At 38.0% G+C, this 19,181-nt stretch overlaps 1 protein-coding gene across 2 annotated transcripts; it reads right to left on the reverse strand.

Annotated features, from left to right (window-relative positions):
* Positions 1 to 689: 689 nt before the first annotated feature.
* Positions 690 to 18,246, reverse strand: LOC143876159 (RNA polymerase II C-terminal domain phosphatase-like 4). Of its 2 annotated transcripts, XM_077377843.1 has the most exons (10): positions 18,017 to 18,246; positions 12,336 to 12,529; positions 10,002 to 10,084; positions 9,688 to 9,815; positions 9,169 to 9,349; positions 6,853 to 7,136; positions 1,813 to 2,001; positions 1,688 to 1,726; positions 1,239 to 1,581; positions 690 to 1,017 (listed from the first exon to the last, which is right to left on the reverse strand). In XM_077377843.1, exons 2-9 carry the CDS (start codon positions 12,476 to 12,478, stop codon positions 1,258 to 1,260), a joined length of 1,371 nt encoding a protein of 456 aa, XP_077233958.1. In that variant the 5' UTR covers positions 12,479 to 12,529; positions 18,017 to 18,246; the 3' UTR covers positions 690 to 1,017; positions 1,239 to 1,257. The 2 variants fall into 2 exon arrangements, with proteins under 2 accessions (XP_077233958.1, XP_077233959.1); XM_077377844.1 differs by lacking the exon at positions 12,336 to 12,529 and having other exon boundaries at positions 18,017 to 18,245.
* Positions 18,247 to 19,181: the final 935 nt, after the last annotated feature.

Raw genomic sequence — 19,181 nt, forward strand, 5'->3', positions numbered from 1 at the left:
TTTTGGTAGTGTTTGGATTCGGGTATGGGCCCACATTGTTTGGATGATCCAAAGCGTTCAAAGGCTCCTTGACTGACTCCTTTTTTTCTCGTGGACCCTTGAAGGTTGCTTTGAAAATTCTTCTCCCTTACCCCCAAACTAGCTGATCGGACAATCCTGATCATTGGATTAATAGCCTCTAAATAGGCAGTGATAATGATAGTTAGGATTCTCTTTTTAACTTTTCAAAAAAGGTGGACAAAGGATAATAGAATCCAAAGGGTGGCTTTTAATTCCACTACTATATCCACCCAAAACACAGTGAGGCCGCTCTCATGGGGATAGCAAGCCAGAGTTCATCTGTGGATTTACATACAGATAATATCATGTGGGTGATCTTTTGTAGGTCCTAGCAGGGAATAGACCATGAGACCCCCCGCATATTCATATGGGACCCACCAGTCGGGATTGGCAATATCCGCACTGGTAGGTCCCATAAGAATATACGCTGAAATTTCAGCTATTTGAAATAAGGGATTTGCTAGGGACCATAGCAGAAGGCATTTCGGGGAGTGGCTATCGCATGAGAGAGCAGCCACATAGCCTTAGGTTTTGTCTCATTATTTTAATTCAACTGAACCGCAAAATGTCTTCGGCGATGATCCCTAGCAAATCACTTGAAAAAAAGAACTGATACCAAACCTCCCTCGTTTCAGTAATGATACTCCAATTCTTCATACTTTTTTAGTAGCTTTTAAAGGAAGTTAAAATTTCCAAGATGCTCTCTCAATAGCAAATCAGAAAAGTGGTCAAACGAGGGAAGCCATTATCAAAACGGGTAGTGTGGAACTGTGGACATCATTTCCCTCAAAATCATATCACAATTTTCTAAAGCTCATGGAAAAATACTTGTCTTTTAACAAGCAACCACCTGTTCTTTCTTGGACTTTTGACGAATAAACAAGCAGGGCGCCTCACGATTTCCGTTGTACAGCAGAACCCGACCACCCGAAAGAACAAAGTCACGAAGGCAAAACCCTGCAAGCAAAGCAAATAAAAGGGATGCCTTTATTTGCTTTCTGGGGAAGGGGAGTCATCCTGTATCATTCCTCATCTTTTATATCACATTCTACTAAAAATTTAGTTGCAAATCAGGTGTTCATCATTTAGAATGTGACCCATCAGTTCAGTAGCAATATTGATGTGTTCTTCATGTTACTAGTTGTGAAAAAAAGTAGACTGTAAGGTGTGCTTTGTACCTAGCTTTTAGAGTTAACTTCAAACTTGCTCCTCTGGACTTTTAGACTTGACAAGTGGAAATTGTTCCTCCGGCTGCCGCTGCCATAGGTAGTTGGATGCTTCGATCCATCGCGGGTGAACCAAGAACTTCTTCTGTTGCACCGCCCAACGTGATTTGGAAGTTCCCATGTCCATCGAAACCACATGTGTCACAGATGGGTGGATCTCTGTAGAACATGTGGCACCTAACTGTTCTGCCATCTTCCAAAGCTGGTGATGTTCGGCCGGAAATTTGGTGGGGAAGACGTGGCTAAATACTAACTTACAATCCTTAAGGATTTCCCGTCGAATTGTTTTCAGCACCTACACATGGTCCAAGGTTATTGGGCACCACATAATAAAATTATTTTTTGCTTTTTAAATACTGATGAAAACGAAAACCTGTCTACAAAGGGAGCAATGGAATTACCTCTCTCACATCTCTGCCTGCAACATCGGTCCCAAGGTCCTGTAACAAGTTGCCCAAAAATTGAAATCTAAGTAAATGGAAGTTAAATCAAGTTGAGAAAGAAACCCACAAATCATGCAACTAACCGGGTCAAAGAACATTTGGTGTGCACGCTTGAGAACATTAAGAACAGTTGCAAGAGCACCATCATTCTCACTTTCGTCCTTCTTCAATTCTGATAGGGATTTTTCGCCAAAGCCAAATTGACGACAACTTGAAGCAAAGAAGTGGTACCTTTCCATTAGAATCAGATTTTCTTTGTGCTTCTGCCACACCTAAAACAATGTATACATAGAGTCAGTAAGAAACCAAAGTAGCAAAGTAATATTTCCTTTTTCTAGTATTTATTGCATACAATAGCCAAAAAGTTACATAGACGAGGAATTTACATCAACGCCCACAATTTTCATGAAAATTTTGTCCCTCATCTTTTTATTCAAATACTAGTTCTCAAAACACTCGAAATAATAATTTCCCTCTCTAATTCCAAATAGAGACAGAAGCCCATTGCTTATTTCAATTGGTTTATGTAGGTTTCCTACAGTTTGTCATCACCTTCACCTCCATGGCTAAAAATTTACCTTCCAAGAGGAATATATATTACACAAACTCAAAACGCATGAAGCAAATTCCATAGCAACATAACTCTTTAGCAGTATGCCAGCCATGCCTTTACAACTAATACCAACAAAATTCTACAAATCTCAAGGATGACAACTGACTCCCACTTATCAATTCACTAAAGAATGACGGGTCCATCAAGATCAGAAGTCGAACGTACTAGCTCACATAAATCCCTCGGATAGAGTAAGAACAATTATGAGCAAAGTAATAAACTTCAGTTAATAAAAAATGAACAATGTAAGAAATCAAGATTTTTCTGTTCTTTGTGAAAATTCAAGTACCTTGACACAAATTCAGTTCTGCTGGAACGAAGAGCAATTATATTTATATTTGAGTTAAAATATCACTCCCTCTCCCCAACCTCTCACACAATTCACCTTCCTACTTTCAAGATAAATATATCATTGCAGAAACTCAAAATGCATGCAACAAATTCCATAGTAACATAATCCTATAGCAGTAGTCAAATGCACTGAAACAATTATTTTGTATTATTGCTTAAAAAAGATGCAATTATCACCATTTGATCACCAGACTGTAGTAGCTAATTACGAAGGTGTGACCAATGAATCACCTATGTGCTGGAGAAAAGCTCCATGAAACTTATATTTAAAAATTATTAACACGAAGTAAGGAGTTGGTGTTAAAAATCATTGACACCAGGAAAAGCTCCATGAATGACCTATGAGCTGGAGAAAAGCCCCATTCACGTGGAGACAACTTGGCGGGTTGTCCACGAACATCAAATTATTAATTTGGGTACTCAAACTTTTGGCTAAAAATTTGGCGGCGATGGAGTGCAAAGAGAACGACATGTGTGCAGCAGTCATTTATATTGAAAATGTAGTGAAAACGGGAGGTTTCAAGCAAATGAGTTCTGTGAGAAGATGAGGAAAAGGTGGGGCAGTGATGAAGACTGATGTTGAAGGTTAGGGGGCTGGGGTAGGATGATAGAGAGAGAGAGATGCAGTTTGTTGGCCGCCATATATGTCCATGAGAGAGGTTTGCTAGGGTTACCAGCTGTCACTGCCCTTGTATTATTGGTATGGTATGTGTAGCTTAGCAGCTTCTTCTCCAATATTTTCGAATATAAATATCTCCAAAAGACAAAAGTGGTAGAATTAGTTGAATCGCTCGAATTGACTTGCATTGAAGAATGCTCCTGAGTAGAACTGGAGGTGAAGACAGCTTGCAACCATGTCGATAGGAATTTTGGGCTAATTTATTAGATGAATGGACTTTGGTGATTTGTGGATGAGATAATCATGGGGTGTATACCTCTCCAGAATTTCCCATCATTGTTAACAGAAATATTGCTAGCTAGCTTATCACTGTGAATTGTGTACGATGGGCCATGCGCGAAGGGAATTGTAACTATTTTCTTATACATTGGTTGGTGGTTAGGAAGGTATGCACTGTACAAGATTTTTCTTTTTTCTTTTGCAGATCTTTTGGAGTGATGTTGTTGTCACCTTGTGATAAGGGCCAAACTTCTTTGGAGTCTGGCCCTGATTGTGGTTGGTTGGAATATTTGGGGAACGAACATGATAATCTTAGAAGACAAACTGGTTTCGGTGTGAGGACTCAATTAGGATGTTAAAAGGCATCATCATAAATTGGTCTAATGGGCAGAGGGGGTTTAGGTTACTGCTTACAGACACATCTAGGAGTTGGCTTGAGATTTTAAAGGACAGAGTCAACAGGCCTTGTAGACAGAAGAAAGTTGTAATATTGATAATTATTCTTTGGGAAACCCAAGACCAACGAGGTGAGGGGGAGTCTCAAGATTACAAGGAGGCGGTTGTTTTGTTGGTGTTACTCAGCAAAGCAGAGGTTCGAGCTGTTCTTTCTGGTCTCCAATTTTCACTGAAAAGATTGGTTGAGACATGTGGGGCAAAATGGATTCATCGAACGCCATAGCTTAGGCCAAGAAACTTAGCCCAGGGTCGTGGTGGTTCTGCACATCATCGATAGGAATAGGATTATCTATAATTGTAAAGAGCAGAATTTGCCTTTCTCACAAAAGGCTAGTAAGTTGGCAAATGTGTTAGCCATCATAGAATTTCACTTCTTGTTTGATAATCGATGTTCTCAATGTCATTTCTGTCATAATTTGTTTTTTAATAAAATTAAATTGAGTAGAACCAATGCAGCAGATTTCATTGGAGCTGCTGACCTCAAATCTCAGTCATTTGTTTCAAATCTTACAGCTCAAGACAGACTCAAGTACAATGACTGATTATTCAATCTAGCCTTAAACTGGTTTCACGACCTCAATTAGCACTACACAAATCACGAGTCTATGAACATATGCGTATCCTAACGGATTTCTTACAACAGCTCATCTTACTACCACCATATCAACTCACATAGTGCATCTGGTATACTTCAAAGGAATAAGTAATATACTCATGGAAAAGCAAATGAAGCGGCAGTGCATCATTGAAATTTGCTTAATTACTACCATTTGTGGTTCTCACACCCTTGAAAGCTTTATAAAGAAATCAAAAGGTATAAATCTAAGTTAATTTGCTCATGATGTTTGACAACATCTAGTCCACCCGCAATCCACCTTACTGAGATTTCACCACAAAATTTTTTGATCCATAAAATAGCGACACCTTATGAGAGTGCCAGGAAATTCATCTTACATGCAGCAACTAGCATGACTAAAAGAGATGAAGTGCAAATGTAAATAGCATGATGCCAATGGAGAAAATCAGAAAATATGACATACTGTAGAATGCATCATGCTATTTACATAACCAGACTGGATTTGACGGTCAAGGTTTACTACGTAGTCAGAATCCCAAGGAAGTGTGAGGATAAAAATCCCAATAATAATGCTAAAAAACAACAACCTTTAGGAGAAGTAAGATCACATTCAACTTTGTAAGCTTTTATTCGAAGAAAATGCCTCTTTTAAGTCTTGAATTAAAAGCCCTAAATATTTGAAGTGTCTTCCAAGATAGGATCCGTATGCAAAAAGCTCCCCTTTGTTAAGCAATCACTCTCAGACTTTAAACAAGCAAGAGGTCACGTGGTTTCTGCACAAACACAAGCAAGTCCCTCAAAAGCAAGCTAAGGTGTTTGTTGTTAAATTATAAAAGAACAAATAATGCCTTCTCCAAAAGCTTAAGCTTTTGAAGTAACTGGTTGTTTCACAAGGTACCAGAGCAAAGGTCCTGAGTTCAAGCCTCCTTGATGTCAAAAATACACATGCAATGGCCAACTCAAAAGTTGGGCCACATGTGCCACGTGTAGGCCAACGAAAAGAAACAGGGGCCACATGTGAGGGGGAGTGTTAAAGTATAAAAGAACAAATAACGCCTTCCCCAAAAGCTTAAGCTTTTGGAGTAACTGGTTGTTTCACATATGTTACCATAACCCACTAGCCTGTACAATCTATTAGTTTATTAACTTTGTCCTTAATTTCTATATGATGAAAGAAACCCCAAACTGTCCACTTAGTAGCACCTTCAAGCATCCCAAGGAAACTTGGGAGAAATTGTAAAACATCAAATAAAAATCTTTAAAGTAGATGATTTCTTCAATAGGGTATGGACAATTGTTCCCTCGTGTCAAAGCCAAGACCAGAGTGGGGAATTGGGAAACTGGGAAACTGCGGGTTACTGAAATAAATAGAACGTTGTGGGAGCTCCTACAATATTTAATTCTAGTCGTGTGGATAAATGGGATGAATTCATGGAAATCATCTACCAAATTTAGGCCGGTGCATTTAGTTTGCTTGGGTATAACGCACAGTGCCGGCATGGAATTTCATGAGCTATCTCAAAGTGATGTTCTTAAAGCTTGCAGGTTTTGCTTCTTCAAGCAAGAGCAAGGAAAGTAAGTTCGCGGCATCTTCCCTAGAAGGATAATAGCTCAATACTTCAAACTTCAAAGTGCACCTTTGGACATGGAAAATACCACACCTCACCAACTGCTTTGAATTCTGGGAGAGTATATTCTTCATTATGATATTTCACCATGTCATTTCAATGCCACTGCATAGCGTATGTTATGTTTAAAGAGGCACATGCCCTTACATGTGATGGATGACAGATGAACTCGCACAAATGCACGTGTAAATTCAATTCAGTACTAAGGATTCAAATGTTGAGGTGCTAGTAATTAAATAATTTTTTTGAAGGTATCTAGCAATTAAACAATTTGTGTAGCTCAATTAATATTTTGTGTTTTTCTTGAATAAATGCTTATTTCTTTTAGTGAGATATGTCCATGCTTCAACATGCTGGTATTCATATCAATGAAAAACATGCATAGATACTCATGTCTGAAGAATTGTGTTTCAACCTTTCAAATGATGAAAACACGAAAAAATTAAGGTCATACAATTAAAAAATCAATATGGTGTATACTAATTCTACCCAATAAAAATACAGGTAGAGAAAACACGAACTAAGAGCATAACTACGGGCATAACTAGTAGAGAATGTGTCAGCAGAACTTAAGCGGGGTTAATTGAAAAAGATACTTACAATCTCTGTGTCGTCAAGGATCATTACGGCACTTTCAGCCCCTAGCACCACATCAAGGCCTTTCTGATGCCTTTGGGTGCAATCGGCTTGTGAAATTACTCTTGAACCGAAATACACCTTGCTAGGATCAAGGATCTTGGCTATTTCAAGTGCATAAGAACGGTCTGCCATCGTGTACACATACATCTCAAACATACTACTCGCTTCTTTCAGAAAGGTGCGAACAAAGGGCCTTAACTTTGTCAACATGTGCATATCGTCCAATCTCAATAGGTCGGAATCATCTATCCAAATTTGCAAATGTCAAATAGCATAAGAAAGAAATACATAATATCAGCTGGGAACTGTAAATGATGAGGAACGCTAGCATCAAGCGGCAATTTTGCCGCTTGAATGTAAACGGGATCTTATAGGTGACGAAGTGCCAGCATGGCAAAATATCTGTTGGCTTTCCATGCTTTTATGTTGTTGCTTTAATTACACTTCTTTTCATTTGACTTTCCTTACTATTCGGGGCTGCCTTCCAAATCGGCCAATCTCTCTCTCTCTCTCTCTCTGCAACTCATTTGTTTTTTATACTTTGGAAATGCAACAGACGAAATAGTTTCAACTGCGTGCGGTCTCTTTTTGTCTTTCATGGGCTTGCAAAACCAGGCATGGTGAAGACTAGGTTTGTCGGATATCCAAAACCACTTCTCACTGAATGGTTGTTTTGAATTTCCGGGAGTTACAGGAAATTTTTGGTTTTTGATGTAAAAAGAGCCCCAAAACTTGAAAAATCCAAACACTTATCAAAGAGTGGAAGAGAAATGGTCTTCAGTTGCACCCGAAAAAAATGGGGCTTTCAAATATGAAGAGCCCAAAAGCCATTATTCTCAGAGACCCAAAGACACTCATTGCATATTAGTGGTTTGGGACTACCAGGAACTGTAGATAATGAAGGTTTTGGGACAATAGGGGTGAGAAATTACACAGTTTTCTTTGGACAATAGGGGTGAGAAATTACACGGTTTACTTTCATTTCTCCCTCTTGTGTCCGACGCCAGGCCCTGTTCCCAGATGAGGAACTGTAGATAATGAAGGTTTTGGGACAATAGGGTCTTGGTTTCTTTGGTTCCTTTCTCGTTCTCGTATTATTACAACCCAATACAGATGGGTACTTTGTCTCAGATTTTTTTGCAGAAGATGAGAGTACTCCCTTCAGAAACCCATAACTATTCAAATCCTGTATGTTAATGGGAAGGGGTTGTTTGTGATGACTGATGAGAAGAAAGAAAACGTTATTAGTCTGGCAGCTTCTGGCCTGGGCCAGGCCTCTCTTGGAAATCTGGGCAAGCTTCAATCTTTGGACTTGATCTGGGTTTTCATCATATTCCCGGGTGCCAATATCGTTTTGCAAGGCAAGGAATAAAAGCAGGAAACGTGGAATGAAAAAAGTGAAAAGTTAGCCACAATTAAAGCAACCTAAAAAACAGGGAAAGCCTATTAATATTTTGCCAAACTGGGGCTTCGTTAACCTATAGGAACCCCGCTTACATTCAAGCGGCAAAATTGCCGCTTGATGCTAGCATTCCTCGTAAATGATTTAATACATAAAACAAAAATTATATTATAACAACATTCTAGGTTTAGCATTATTTGAAATGTGAAGATTCTCCACTTTAAATTTCATGCATAACAAATAAAGAATTCTTCATGTTTTTTTAGGCTAGATCACATGTAGCAACAAATAATATCACTACTGAATTTCTTCAGTGATAAAAATTAACATACTTTTGTAGACCTTAACCGGGTTGCAGTGCACTGATGCAAATTATTTGCGAGAGAGAGAGAGAGAGAGAGAGAGAGAGAGAGAGAGAGAGAGAGAGAGAGAGCGAACAGGTGTTGCATTATTATAAACAGCTAAATTTTTTCATTTCAGAAAGAGCAGATACGGGAGTGTTCGGCAACTATTTTAATAATGGTATTGCCCGTGTTTTTAGGTGACGAGAATGAGCAAAGCAAAACAGTCGTCAAAATTGCGATTGGAATACATGACCCGGAAAGGCCTGTTTCTGAGGATTCTACATTTAGCACGACTAAAAGACGAGATTCTGCGGAGTAACGCGGAGTTGCTCTGCAGATTCTCATCGATCCGTTTCTATCCGAATACATAGGCTAGAATGAGAATCCTTCCCAACACGCCCTATGTTTCCATCACATTATAGAATCAGAAATGCTAGAGTGCTTTCAACGGTGCCTATGAGAAAAAAACATCCTAGCGATAGTAGCACAAACTACCATGACAAAATTACAATAATTGAAAGTCAGCCATACCTTGCATGGAACCTGCTTGTCTCTTTAGATATTCCTCATCAATTGTGACATCTATGAGCCGGGTTGAGTTAAGCAGAGTGTGGTCTAAGTCTAGAACCAAGTAAAGCTTCCTATGACATAACAAGGTCTTCAAATCTACTCCACGCAACCGAGCAATTTCTTCTGAACCAAGCTTTAAATCCTGCACACACAGATCATTTTCTACAAATTATCAAAGTCAAATGACATTCGCCAAATATATTTGTAGTGGGTCAAAATGGATGTCCCACCCGATGAAAATGAATGATAGCTATAGATACTTGAAAAATGATTTTTTTTTGTGGAATTGTTGGGGGTAGGGTGGGTTGGGACGGAACCTGTTCCATGATAAACCATCAGACCCAATCCTGTGACCTCATTCAATAGATGTCTCTCATAGAATGCCTCTCCCCACTCAGCTATTAAGGGATTACACATTTTGGCATACTCTTGAAAAAAAATGAAGCAAGATCAATTTGTGCAGAGCAGTACAAATTATACCTTATGTATGTATCCAAATGCAACACCAGAATCATCATCATTCTGTTGGCCACAACGTATGCACATTTCTCTAATAAAACCTGGATGTGGGGGGCATATTTTCTCATTTACGGATGCCTGAAAAGTATCTGCACATTAAAAATGTATAGTTCACCAAATCATGCTTTCCAGTATTTCAATATCCAGATACACAGTATTCATATTGTGAGTATCCTGGATTATTATTAAGGAATTTATGTTCAATCATAACGGAATACTTTGAAAAATGCTGAGAACTTGAGCAAAGAGTATCCCATTGGTTTAGAAAAGGGCACCTAATTCTTCCTGCATGTCTCCAAGTGTTGATCCCTGAGGCTCATCTATATCTTCCAATTCATCCACTTTACGCCTTTTAATCCTGCAATTACATTCAGAACTTGAAGGTTTCAAAATCACAATCAACTAGAAGGAACAATGACAATTACAATAAATAGAGATATTTCAATTTAATGAGGCCAATTTGGCATATCAATCATAAACTAGAATGTCAACTTTGGTACACAACGAAGAGGCTGCAACTAGTGCAAATGGACGAAATCACATAATTATAATGGGATTACTTAAGAGTATGCTTCCTATCTAGGCAATTATTTTTTCCTAAAAGAATGTTTTCCCTTTTGGTGACACCAAAGAAGAGTACTTAGAAATTGTGTGTATTGAAAATTTAAAAAGCTCAAGTTCTACAAAAAACTTATGCAAACTTCTCTCAAAAACATAAAATTAAATCTAAATGAATAAAGCAGTAAGCTTGTAAAACTAGAAACAATTCTAATAAGCCATGAAATCTCTTTAATTGATTGTAACCTTGAGTAACATTAACCGTTCCTCCCCAACTACTATAACGATATCTCTTTTTATAGGCATCTTTGTAGCTTCTAATCAAGTTTATTACATGCTTCATGTTCACCCCCTGTGACGCTTCCCATGTGTTTCCTCTTTACTTTCCTTGTTGCTTCCTTAGTGTTATTCGCTTCCCACATTTTCTCTCTTTAAGACCGTTCGCTTGGGTCTCACATTTGCTTCCCATGATGAGGACTAAAATCAAATGTCCACGGGACTTTGGAAGTCCGATCCGAATTTGAAGGCAACTATCCTAACTTATCTAAAACAGAAGCCCATGGGGACTTCCAACCACTGAACAGAAGAGTGAAAATATATTGAAATTTGCAACGTTTACTTTTGTGAAGTACACGAAACAAAAGTAGAAACAAATGACACCATTGCATCAACCTAGGAAGCACGGGTACTCTCCAGGGCCTCCCGTACCCGTACCTGACACGCATGGGGTGCGGGTACGTTCGGGTACACACCCCCATAATTAAAAATATAAAAAGCATTTTTCTTGTACTGGGTGCGTGTCGGGTGCGCACCCACGTGCACCCGACACGTCCTGCTTCTCTAATATGGTTTGTAAACCCTTCCTGCTTGTTCTCTCTCCTTTCCTGTACTTAGTATTTACATGTAAATGTCTTTACTATTTTATTGTCCATTTACTTAAGATTTACATGTAAATGTCTTTACTATTTTATTGTCCATTTACTTAAGATTTACATGTAAATAACGGAATACCCCCCATTTGGATTTATTAAAAATAGTTTCAAGACTCAAATCTAAAAGGAAAAAAAGTCAACTCTCCTGTTCTAGTACAAAATTCGCAGAAAAAGGGTCGGGTCAAAATTGTAACTTTCTTAACTTCCAAACGGTGGGGTATTTTTCAAATTTTAAAAATTCATAAAATCTATCATGTCCAAACATTATTAAATCCCAAAAGTCCGGTATAAAAAATCTCATAATTTGGCCTCTAAAAATTATTCATCTTGTCAGGTACTGGTCAACATACTGGTCAACACACTGGCGACAGACTTTTTTCCAAATGAATGATGTATTGATGCCTCATGAAATATGGAACTTAATCACTTATGAAATGAAGAGTAATATTAGAATTTTCCATTTTGGTGATGTTATTGTTATTTGATTGCTCTCCAATTATTTTTTTAATTTTTATAAATATATAATAAAATATTAAAAAATATTATTATATTCGGCGTACCCGAACGTACCCGCACCCGGTTTTTTTTTTTGGAAAATCACGTACCCGTGTCGTGTCGTACCCGCACCCCGTACCCGTGCTTCATAGGCATCAACTAACCCTCTTAAAGAATTGAAGTGTGTTAGTGCTATATAATGTTGACACTTACTGTACCAATATGAACTAGGAGTTACTGATCAAGAACATATGGCGATGACGACAGGCGGCCCCATTTGATCCAAAAAAAAAACCAAAAAATCAAAGCAAGTGAGCCCCCGTTCTGATCACTTTGATCATATAATGGACGGTGATAAGATACACCCATAGTCCATATGGAGTTTTCTCTATGGGTATTTCACATTCACATTCCCATTCATAAGATTAGTTACAAAAACTAGTAAGACTTTTGTTGCCTAAAGGTATGTATTCAAATTGAAAGGGAAAACACTATCTAGATACACAAGGAGACATAATCTCTGAAAGTCACTGTGGATATTCAGCTAACTACCTTGTATCTAATAGTAATTGAGATTTCATGAAGAGGCAGAAATAAGAACTAAAGAAGTCATTGGCGACGTACCTTGATTGTTCAAAATCATCATTGTCATGATCCGTAGATGCCACAGATGCCACAGAAGATGTGGACCCCAATTCAGCATCTAGAAGTGCAGCAAAATCATCGCTGCTCGAAGAGTGCACTGGAGAGTCTGCTGCCAAACTCATGATGGTAATGTCCAAAGCCCCACTTCTCTAAGCATGATCAAACCTCAAACCCTAGATTTGAAAAAAAAAAAAAAAAAAAGTTACATATGTAAAGCATAATCAAACAATGAAATCTATTGAAAATACTACTAAAAGAAAAAAAAACAAAAAGATTTCAAAGACGGAAACTAGGCTGAGAAAAGGGTTTTATTTGTTTGGGGCGATGGACGTTAAAATGGAGCAGGGGAGCGAACGTCTTGCCCTAGCTTATATGGAGATAGCAATGAACCTAAATTGCTTCAAAAGAAGAAATCGGTGAGACAAATCATACCTCCCCCAATTTAAGAAGTTTGAAAACTGAAAACCTAAACTCTTTCAAGCAATTCATCAAACGTCGGAGCTACAAGTGAATCAAATAAGACAAGGAAATCCTAAGTTTCACACATCTCTTGTAAAACAAACAAGTCAAAGGAAATTTAACCCTAACCCATCTCTTATATTCACCCTTTCTCAGCCCCCTCTAATATAAAATGGGATTTGCTACGGACCATCGCATTTTGCAGACCGCCTGTTGCATGAGAGCAGCCACATAGGCAAACTTTTCTGACAACTTTTTTCTTATTATCTGATGTGCCAGCTCTCTCATGCAATAGCCAGTCAAGCGAAATGCCTTGTGCGATGGTCCCTAGTAAATTCGGTATAAAATAGTTTTAGTCATAAATATAATGGAGGGGGCTGTCCGAAGTAAAAAAAAGGGCAAATGTATCACTTCCCTAGTTTAATGATCTAAACCATTTATTTGGTTGTTCCCAGTTCCCACCATGGATCCACCCTGCTTCAAAATTTTCCCCATTTGTACAAGGAATTTGCTAGGAACCATTGCAGAAGGCATTTCGCGGGCGGGCGCACACTCTTTTTCCCCAGATTATTATATGCTATATTATAATGCAGAAATGTGGCAGCAAAGAAAACTTACCAATATAAATAGCAAAATGAAAAACGTAAAATTCAAAGGGAAAATATTGGGATTTAAGGATTTATGTTATACAGGTGCTAAAAAAGGGCCACACCTATTTGGATGATCTCATCCATTCATTTGTTGGAACCTGCTCTAGATAGGCAGTGCCCCCAAAATCTTCTCCACAGGATTTATGAGACCCTGCCTATCCACAACATGTACCAACAAATGAATGGATTAGATCATCCAAATAGGCGGGACTATCTTACTTTGCATCGGTAACAAATGAATGGGTTAGATCATCCAAATAGGTTGCATTGGTAACTTCCTACTTCATGTAATGAACCGTCCATTTTGGAAAGGGATGTGATATATCGCCCGGTTTTTTCCTAGTGCCTATCCCCTCTTGTGTATTTATGACTACACTTTTTACACTACAAAAGCGGTGGCACATCGTTGAAAATGTGGCTAATATAGTATATTCCTTTTGAAAAGCAAAGGTTCAATTGTCAAAGGGTTTTGCTAGGGACCATAGCAGAAGGCAATTCGAGGGCGGGTTGTCGCATGCTAGAGAGCCACCTCAGATGAATTAAATGAATAAAACAAAATCTGTTGAAAAGTGAGCCTATGTGGCTGCTCTTTCATGCAACAGCCGGCCCACAAAATGCCTTCTCCAATGGTCCCTAGCAAATCCCTTGCACAAATGGGGACATTTTTGAAGCAGGGTGGATCCATGGTGGGAACTGGGAACAACCAAAAAAGTGGTTTAGATCATTAAACTAGGGAAATGATACATTTGCCCTCTTCTTACTTCGGACAGCCCCCTCCATTGTATTTATGACTAAAACTAATTTATACGGAATTTCCTAGGGACCATCGCAGAAGGCATTTCGCTTGACTGGCTGTTGCATTAGAGAGCAGGCACATCAGATAATAAGACAAAAGTTGTCAGAAAAGTTTGCCTATGTGGCTCTCTCTCATGCAACAGGCGGTCCGCAAAATGCAATGGTCCCTAGCAAATCCCATTTTATATTAGAGGGGGCTGAGAAAGGGTGAATATAAGAGATGGGTTAGGCTTAAATTTCCTTTGGCTTGTTTGTTTTACAAGAGATGTGTGAAACTTAGGATTTCCTTGTCTTATTTGATTCACTTGTAGCTCCGACGTTTGATGAATTGCTTGAAAGAGTTTAGGTTTTCAGTTTTCAAACTTCTTAAATTGGGGGAGGTATGATTTGTCTCACCGATTTCTTCTTTTGAAGTGATTTAGGTTCGTTGCTATCTCCATATAAGCTAGGGCAAGACGTTCGCTCCCCCGCTCCATTTTAACGTCCATCACCCCAAACAAATAAAACCCTTTTCTCAGCCTAGTTTCCGTCTTTGAAATCTTTTTGTTTTTTTTTTTTTCTTTTAGTAGTATTTTCAATAGATTTCATAGTTTGATTATGCTTTACATATCTAACTTTTCTTTTCTTTTCTTTTCTTTTTCAAATCTAGGGTTTGAGGTTTGATCATGGTTAGGGAAGTGAGGCTTTGGACATATTACCATCATAAGTTTGGCAGCAGACTCCCCAGTGCACTCTTCGAGTAGCGATGATTTTGCTGCACTTCTAGATGCTGAATTGGGATCAACATCTTCTGAGGCATCTGCGAATCATGACAATGATGATTTTGAACAATCGAGATACGTCGCCAATGACTTCTTTAGCTCTTATTTCTGCCTCTTCATGAAATCTCAATTAATATTAGATACAAGGTAGTTAGCTGGATATCCACAGTGACTTTCAGAGATTATGTCTTCTTGTGTATCTAGATAGGGATAATTTTCCCTTTCAATTTGAATACATACATTTAGGCAACAAAAGTCTTACTAGTTTTTATGACTAATCTTATGAATGGGAATGTGAATGTGAAACACCCGTAGAGAAAACTCCATATGGACTATGGGCGTATCTTATCCCCGTCCATTATATGATCAAAGTGATCAGAATGGGGGCTCACTTGCTTTGATTTTTTATTTTATTTTTGATCAAATGGGGCCGCCTGTTGTCACCATTTGTTCTTGATCAGTAACTCTTGATTCATATTGGTACAATAAGTGTTAATAGTTAAACAACATTATATAGGACTAACACACTTCAATTCTTTAGGAGGGTTAGTTGATGCAATGGTGTCATTTGTTTCTACTTTTGTTGCGTGTACTTCACAAAAGTAAACGTTGCAATTTCAATATATTTTCGCTCTTCTGTTCAGATCGAACCTTTATATGTAGCATATTATGTTTCAGACAGTCGTTGGAAGTCCCCATGGGCTTCTGTTTTAGATAAGTTGGGATAGTTGCCTTCAGTTTCGGATCGGACTTCCAAAGTCCCGTGGACATCTGATTTAGTCCTCATCATGGGAAGCAAATGTGATACCCAAGCGAGGGGTCTTAAAAAGAGAAAATGTGGGAAGCAAATAACACTAAGGAAGCAACGAGGAAAGTAAAGAGGAAACACATGGGAAGCGTCACAGGGGGTGATAATGAAGCATGTAATAAACTCGATTAGAAGCTAAAAAGAAGCCTATAAAAAGAGATATCGTTATAGTAGTTGGGGAGGAACAGTTAATATTGCTCAAGGTTACAATTAATTAAAGAGATTTCATGGCTTATTAGAATTGTTTTTAGTTTTACAAGCTTAATGCTTTATTCATGAAATCTCAATTAATATTAGATACAAGGTAGTTAGCTGGATATCCACAGTGACTTTCAGAGATTATGTCTTCTTGTGTATCTAGATAGGGATAATTTTCCCTTTCAATTTGAATACATACATTTAGGCAACAAAAGTCTTCCTAGTTTTTATGACTAATCTTATGAATGGGAATGTGAATGTGAAACACCCGTAGAGAAAACTCCATATGGACTATGGGCGTATCTTATCCCCGTCCATTATATGATCAAAGTGATCAGAATGGGGGCTCACTTGCTTTGATTTTTTATTTTATTTTTGATCAAATGGGGCCGCCTGTTGTCACCATTTGTTCTTGATCAGTAACTCTTGATTCATATTGGTACAATAAGTGTTAATAGTTAAACAACATTATATAGGACTAACACACTTCAATTCTTTAGGAGGGTTAGTTGATGCAATGGTGTCATTTGTTTCTACTTTTGTTGCGTGTACTTCACAAAAGTAAACGTTGCAATTTCAATATATTTTCGCTCTTCTGTTCAGATCGAACCTTTATATGTAGCATATTATGTTTCAGACAGTCGTTGGAAGTCCCCATGGGCTTCTGTTTTAGATAAGTTGGGATAGTTGCCTTCAGTTTCGGATCGGACTTCCAAAGTCCCGTGGACATCTGATTTAGTCCTCATCATGGGAAGCAAATGTGATACCCAAGCGAGGGGTCTTAAAAAGAGAAAATGTGGGAAGCAAATAACACTAAGGAAGCAACGAGGAAAGTAAAGAGGAAACACATGGGAAGCGTCACAGGGGGTGATAATGAAGCATGTAATAAACTCGATTAGAAGCTAAAAAGAAGCCTATAAAAAGAGATATCGTTATAGTAGTTGGGGAGGAACAGTTAATATTGCTCAAGGTTACAATTAATTAAAGAGATTTCATGGCTTATTAGAATTGTTTTTAGTTTTACAAGCTTAATGCTTTATTCATTTAGATTTAATTTTATGTTTTTGAGAGAAGTTTGCATAAGTTTTTTGTAGAACTTGAGCTTTTTAAATTTTCAATACACACAATTTCTAAGTACTCTTCTTTGGTGTCACCAAAAGGGAAAACATTCTTTTAGGAAAAAATAATCGCCTAGATAGGAAGCATACTCTTAAGTAATCCCATTATAATTATGTGATTTTGTCCATTTGCACTAGTTGCAGCCTATTCGTTGTGTACCAAAGTTGACATTCCAGTTTATGATTGATATGCCAAATTGGCCTCATTAAATTAAAATATCACTATTTATTGTAATTGCCATTGTTCCTTCTAGTTGATTGTGATTTTGAAACCTTCAAGTTCTGAATGTAATTGCAGGATTAAAAGGAGTAAAGTGGATGAATTGGAAGAAATAGATGAGGCAGGGATCAACACTTGGAGACATGCAGGAAGAATTAGGTGCCCTTTTCTAAACCAATGGGATACTCTTTGCTCAAGTTATCAGCATTTTTCAAAGTATTCCATTATGATTGAACAGAAATTCCTTAATAATAATCCAGGATACTCACAATATGAATACTGTGTATCTGGATATTGAAATACTGGAAAGCATGATTCGGTGAACTATACATTTTTAATGTGCAGATACTTTTGGTATCCGTAAATGAGAAAATATGCCCCGCACAACCAGGTTTTATTAGAGAAATGTGCATAGAGAAAGGAAGAAGTTACAACGCTCAGCTGAAAATTTCACAGAGAAAGGAAGACGATGAAACCCTAAAAATCCTAAAAATAAATAAAAACAGATGAAACCCTCTGAAAAAAAATGGTTTCAAAGAGAGAGAGAGAGAGAGAGAGAGTAAAGTAAGAAAAAATAGATGAAACCTTCTCCATTCATGATTTGCAGCAAAAAAAAAGAGAAAAAGAGAGTAAAGTAAGAAACAAACTAACCTTAGGGGTGGCCGGAGAGGAGATTTGCAAAGGGCGACGGGGAGCGGAGATCTTGCAGAGCACCGAAGGGGAGTGGAGGTTTCTTTGTTCTAGGGTTTCCGTTCCCGTCAGAGAGAGCTACAGTATTTTTCTTTCTTGCGTTAAGTGACAGCTTTCTGCTTGAAACCCTATTTTCAACAAATGCGTTAGTGAAGGGCCCAAGAACACCCCTCTCTCTTCAAGCGCATGAATGGAATTAACGCTTGAGCGCACACTCTTTTTCTTTTTCCTCTAATGATATATCCAAGGTTTAAAATTTCGGTTTCGGTATCGGATTCGGACCCTGAAATTTCAAATTTTCGACCGAAATTTTGAAATTCTCGAAATTTCGGTCGAAATCTGGTAAAAAAACTGAAACCAATATTTTATTCAAGGAAAATTTGTTATGAAAATACAAAGTTATAGTTATATTGTTAAGTAAGGGTAGAGTTGCCGAATTTGTAAAAGAGGGGTTGTCAGATTTTTAAAAGACTGAAATACCCCTCTTTAGTTTTACTTTTACTGACCCATTATTTTTACTTTTTAAAAGTCAGGTTTGAGAGGAATTTGCTAGTCACCTTCGCCGATTCCACTTGCTCGGCCTGTGGCCCGTCCTGATGCAAAGATTTGAAGAAGTAAATCGGTGAAAAAGGTCGCTAGCAAAAGTAGAAAAAACTATAGTAATCATTACGGTTTATTAGACCTGCTATAGGAGTGGTAAGTTTTAAATGAAAAATTACCGAAAAATGGTAATAAAGAAGGAAAATTACAAACAAAATATGACAATTACCAAAAAAACTAATCATGAAAAGTTATAAACTTATGACAATTACAGAAAAATTAAAACACTACTGTATTTGTGTTTTGATGGGGGCACTCTCGCTTTATGAAAAGTACGGTATGTCCCGCGGATGATCCAAACTGTCCATTAGATGGGCTACAGCCTAAATAGGTTGTGCCCCAAAAATTCATTTCCATAGGTTGATCCTAACCCTCTGATCTGAATGCTAGAGGGTTGATCCTAACCCTCTATAGATCGGAGGGTTAGGATCAACCTATATAAATAACTTTTGGGGTATAATCCATTTAGGCTGTGGTCCATCTAATGGACGGTTTGGATCATCCTACGACGTGGGCCACACCGTAC

This window comes from Tasmannia lanceolata, unplaced genomic scaffold (genome assembly GCF_043159265.1).
Source record: "Tasmannia lanceolata isolate RefF3 unplaced genomic scaffold, GAP_Taslan_0.1 ptg000004l, whole genome shotgun sequence".
In the NCBI taxonomy this organism is placed as follows: domain Eukaryota; kingdom Viridiplantae; phylum Streptophyta; class Magnoliopsida; order Canellales; family Winteraceae; genus Tasmannia; species Tasmannia lanceolata.

Coding starts and splice junctions, on each gene's coding strand:
- LOC143876159 (XM_077377843.1), bottom strand. CDS start 12,478: ATGAGTTTGGCAGCAGACTCTCCAGTGCACTCTTCGAGCAGCGATGAT. Junction 10,085..12,335: donor GATGATTTTGAACAATCAAG/GTACGTCGCCAA, acceptor ATGTAATTGCAG/GATTAAAAGGCGTAAAGTGG. Junction 1,582..1,687: donor CAGGCAGAGATGTGAGAGAG/GTAATTCCATTG, acceptor GACCATGTGTAG/GTGCTGAAAACAATTCGACG.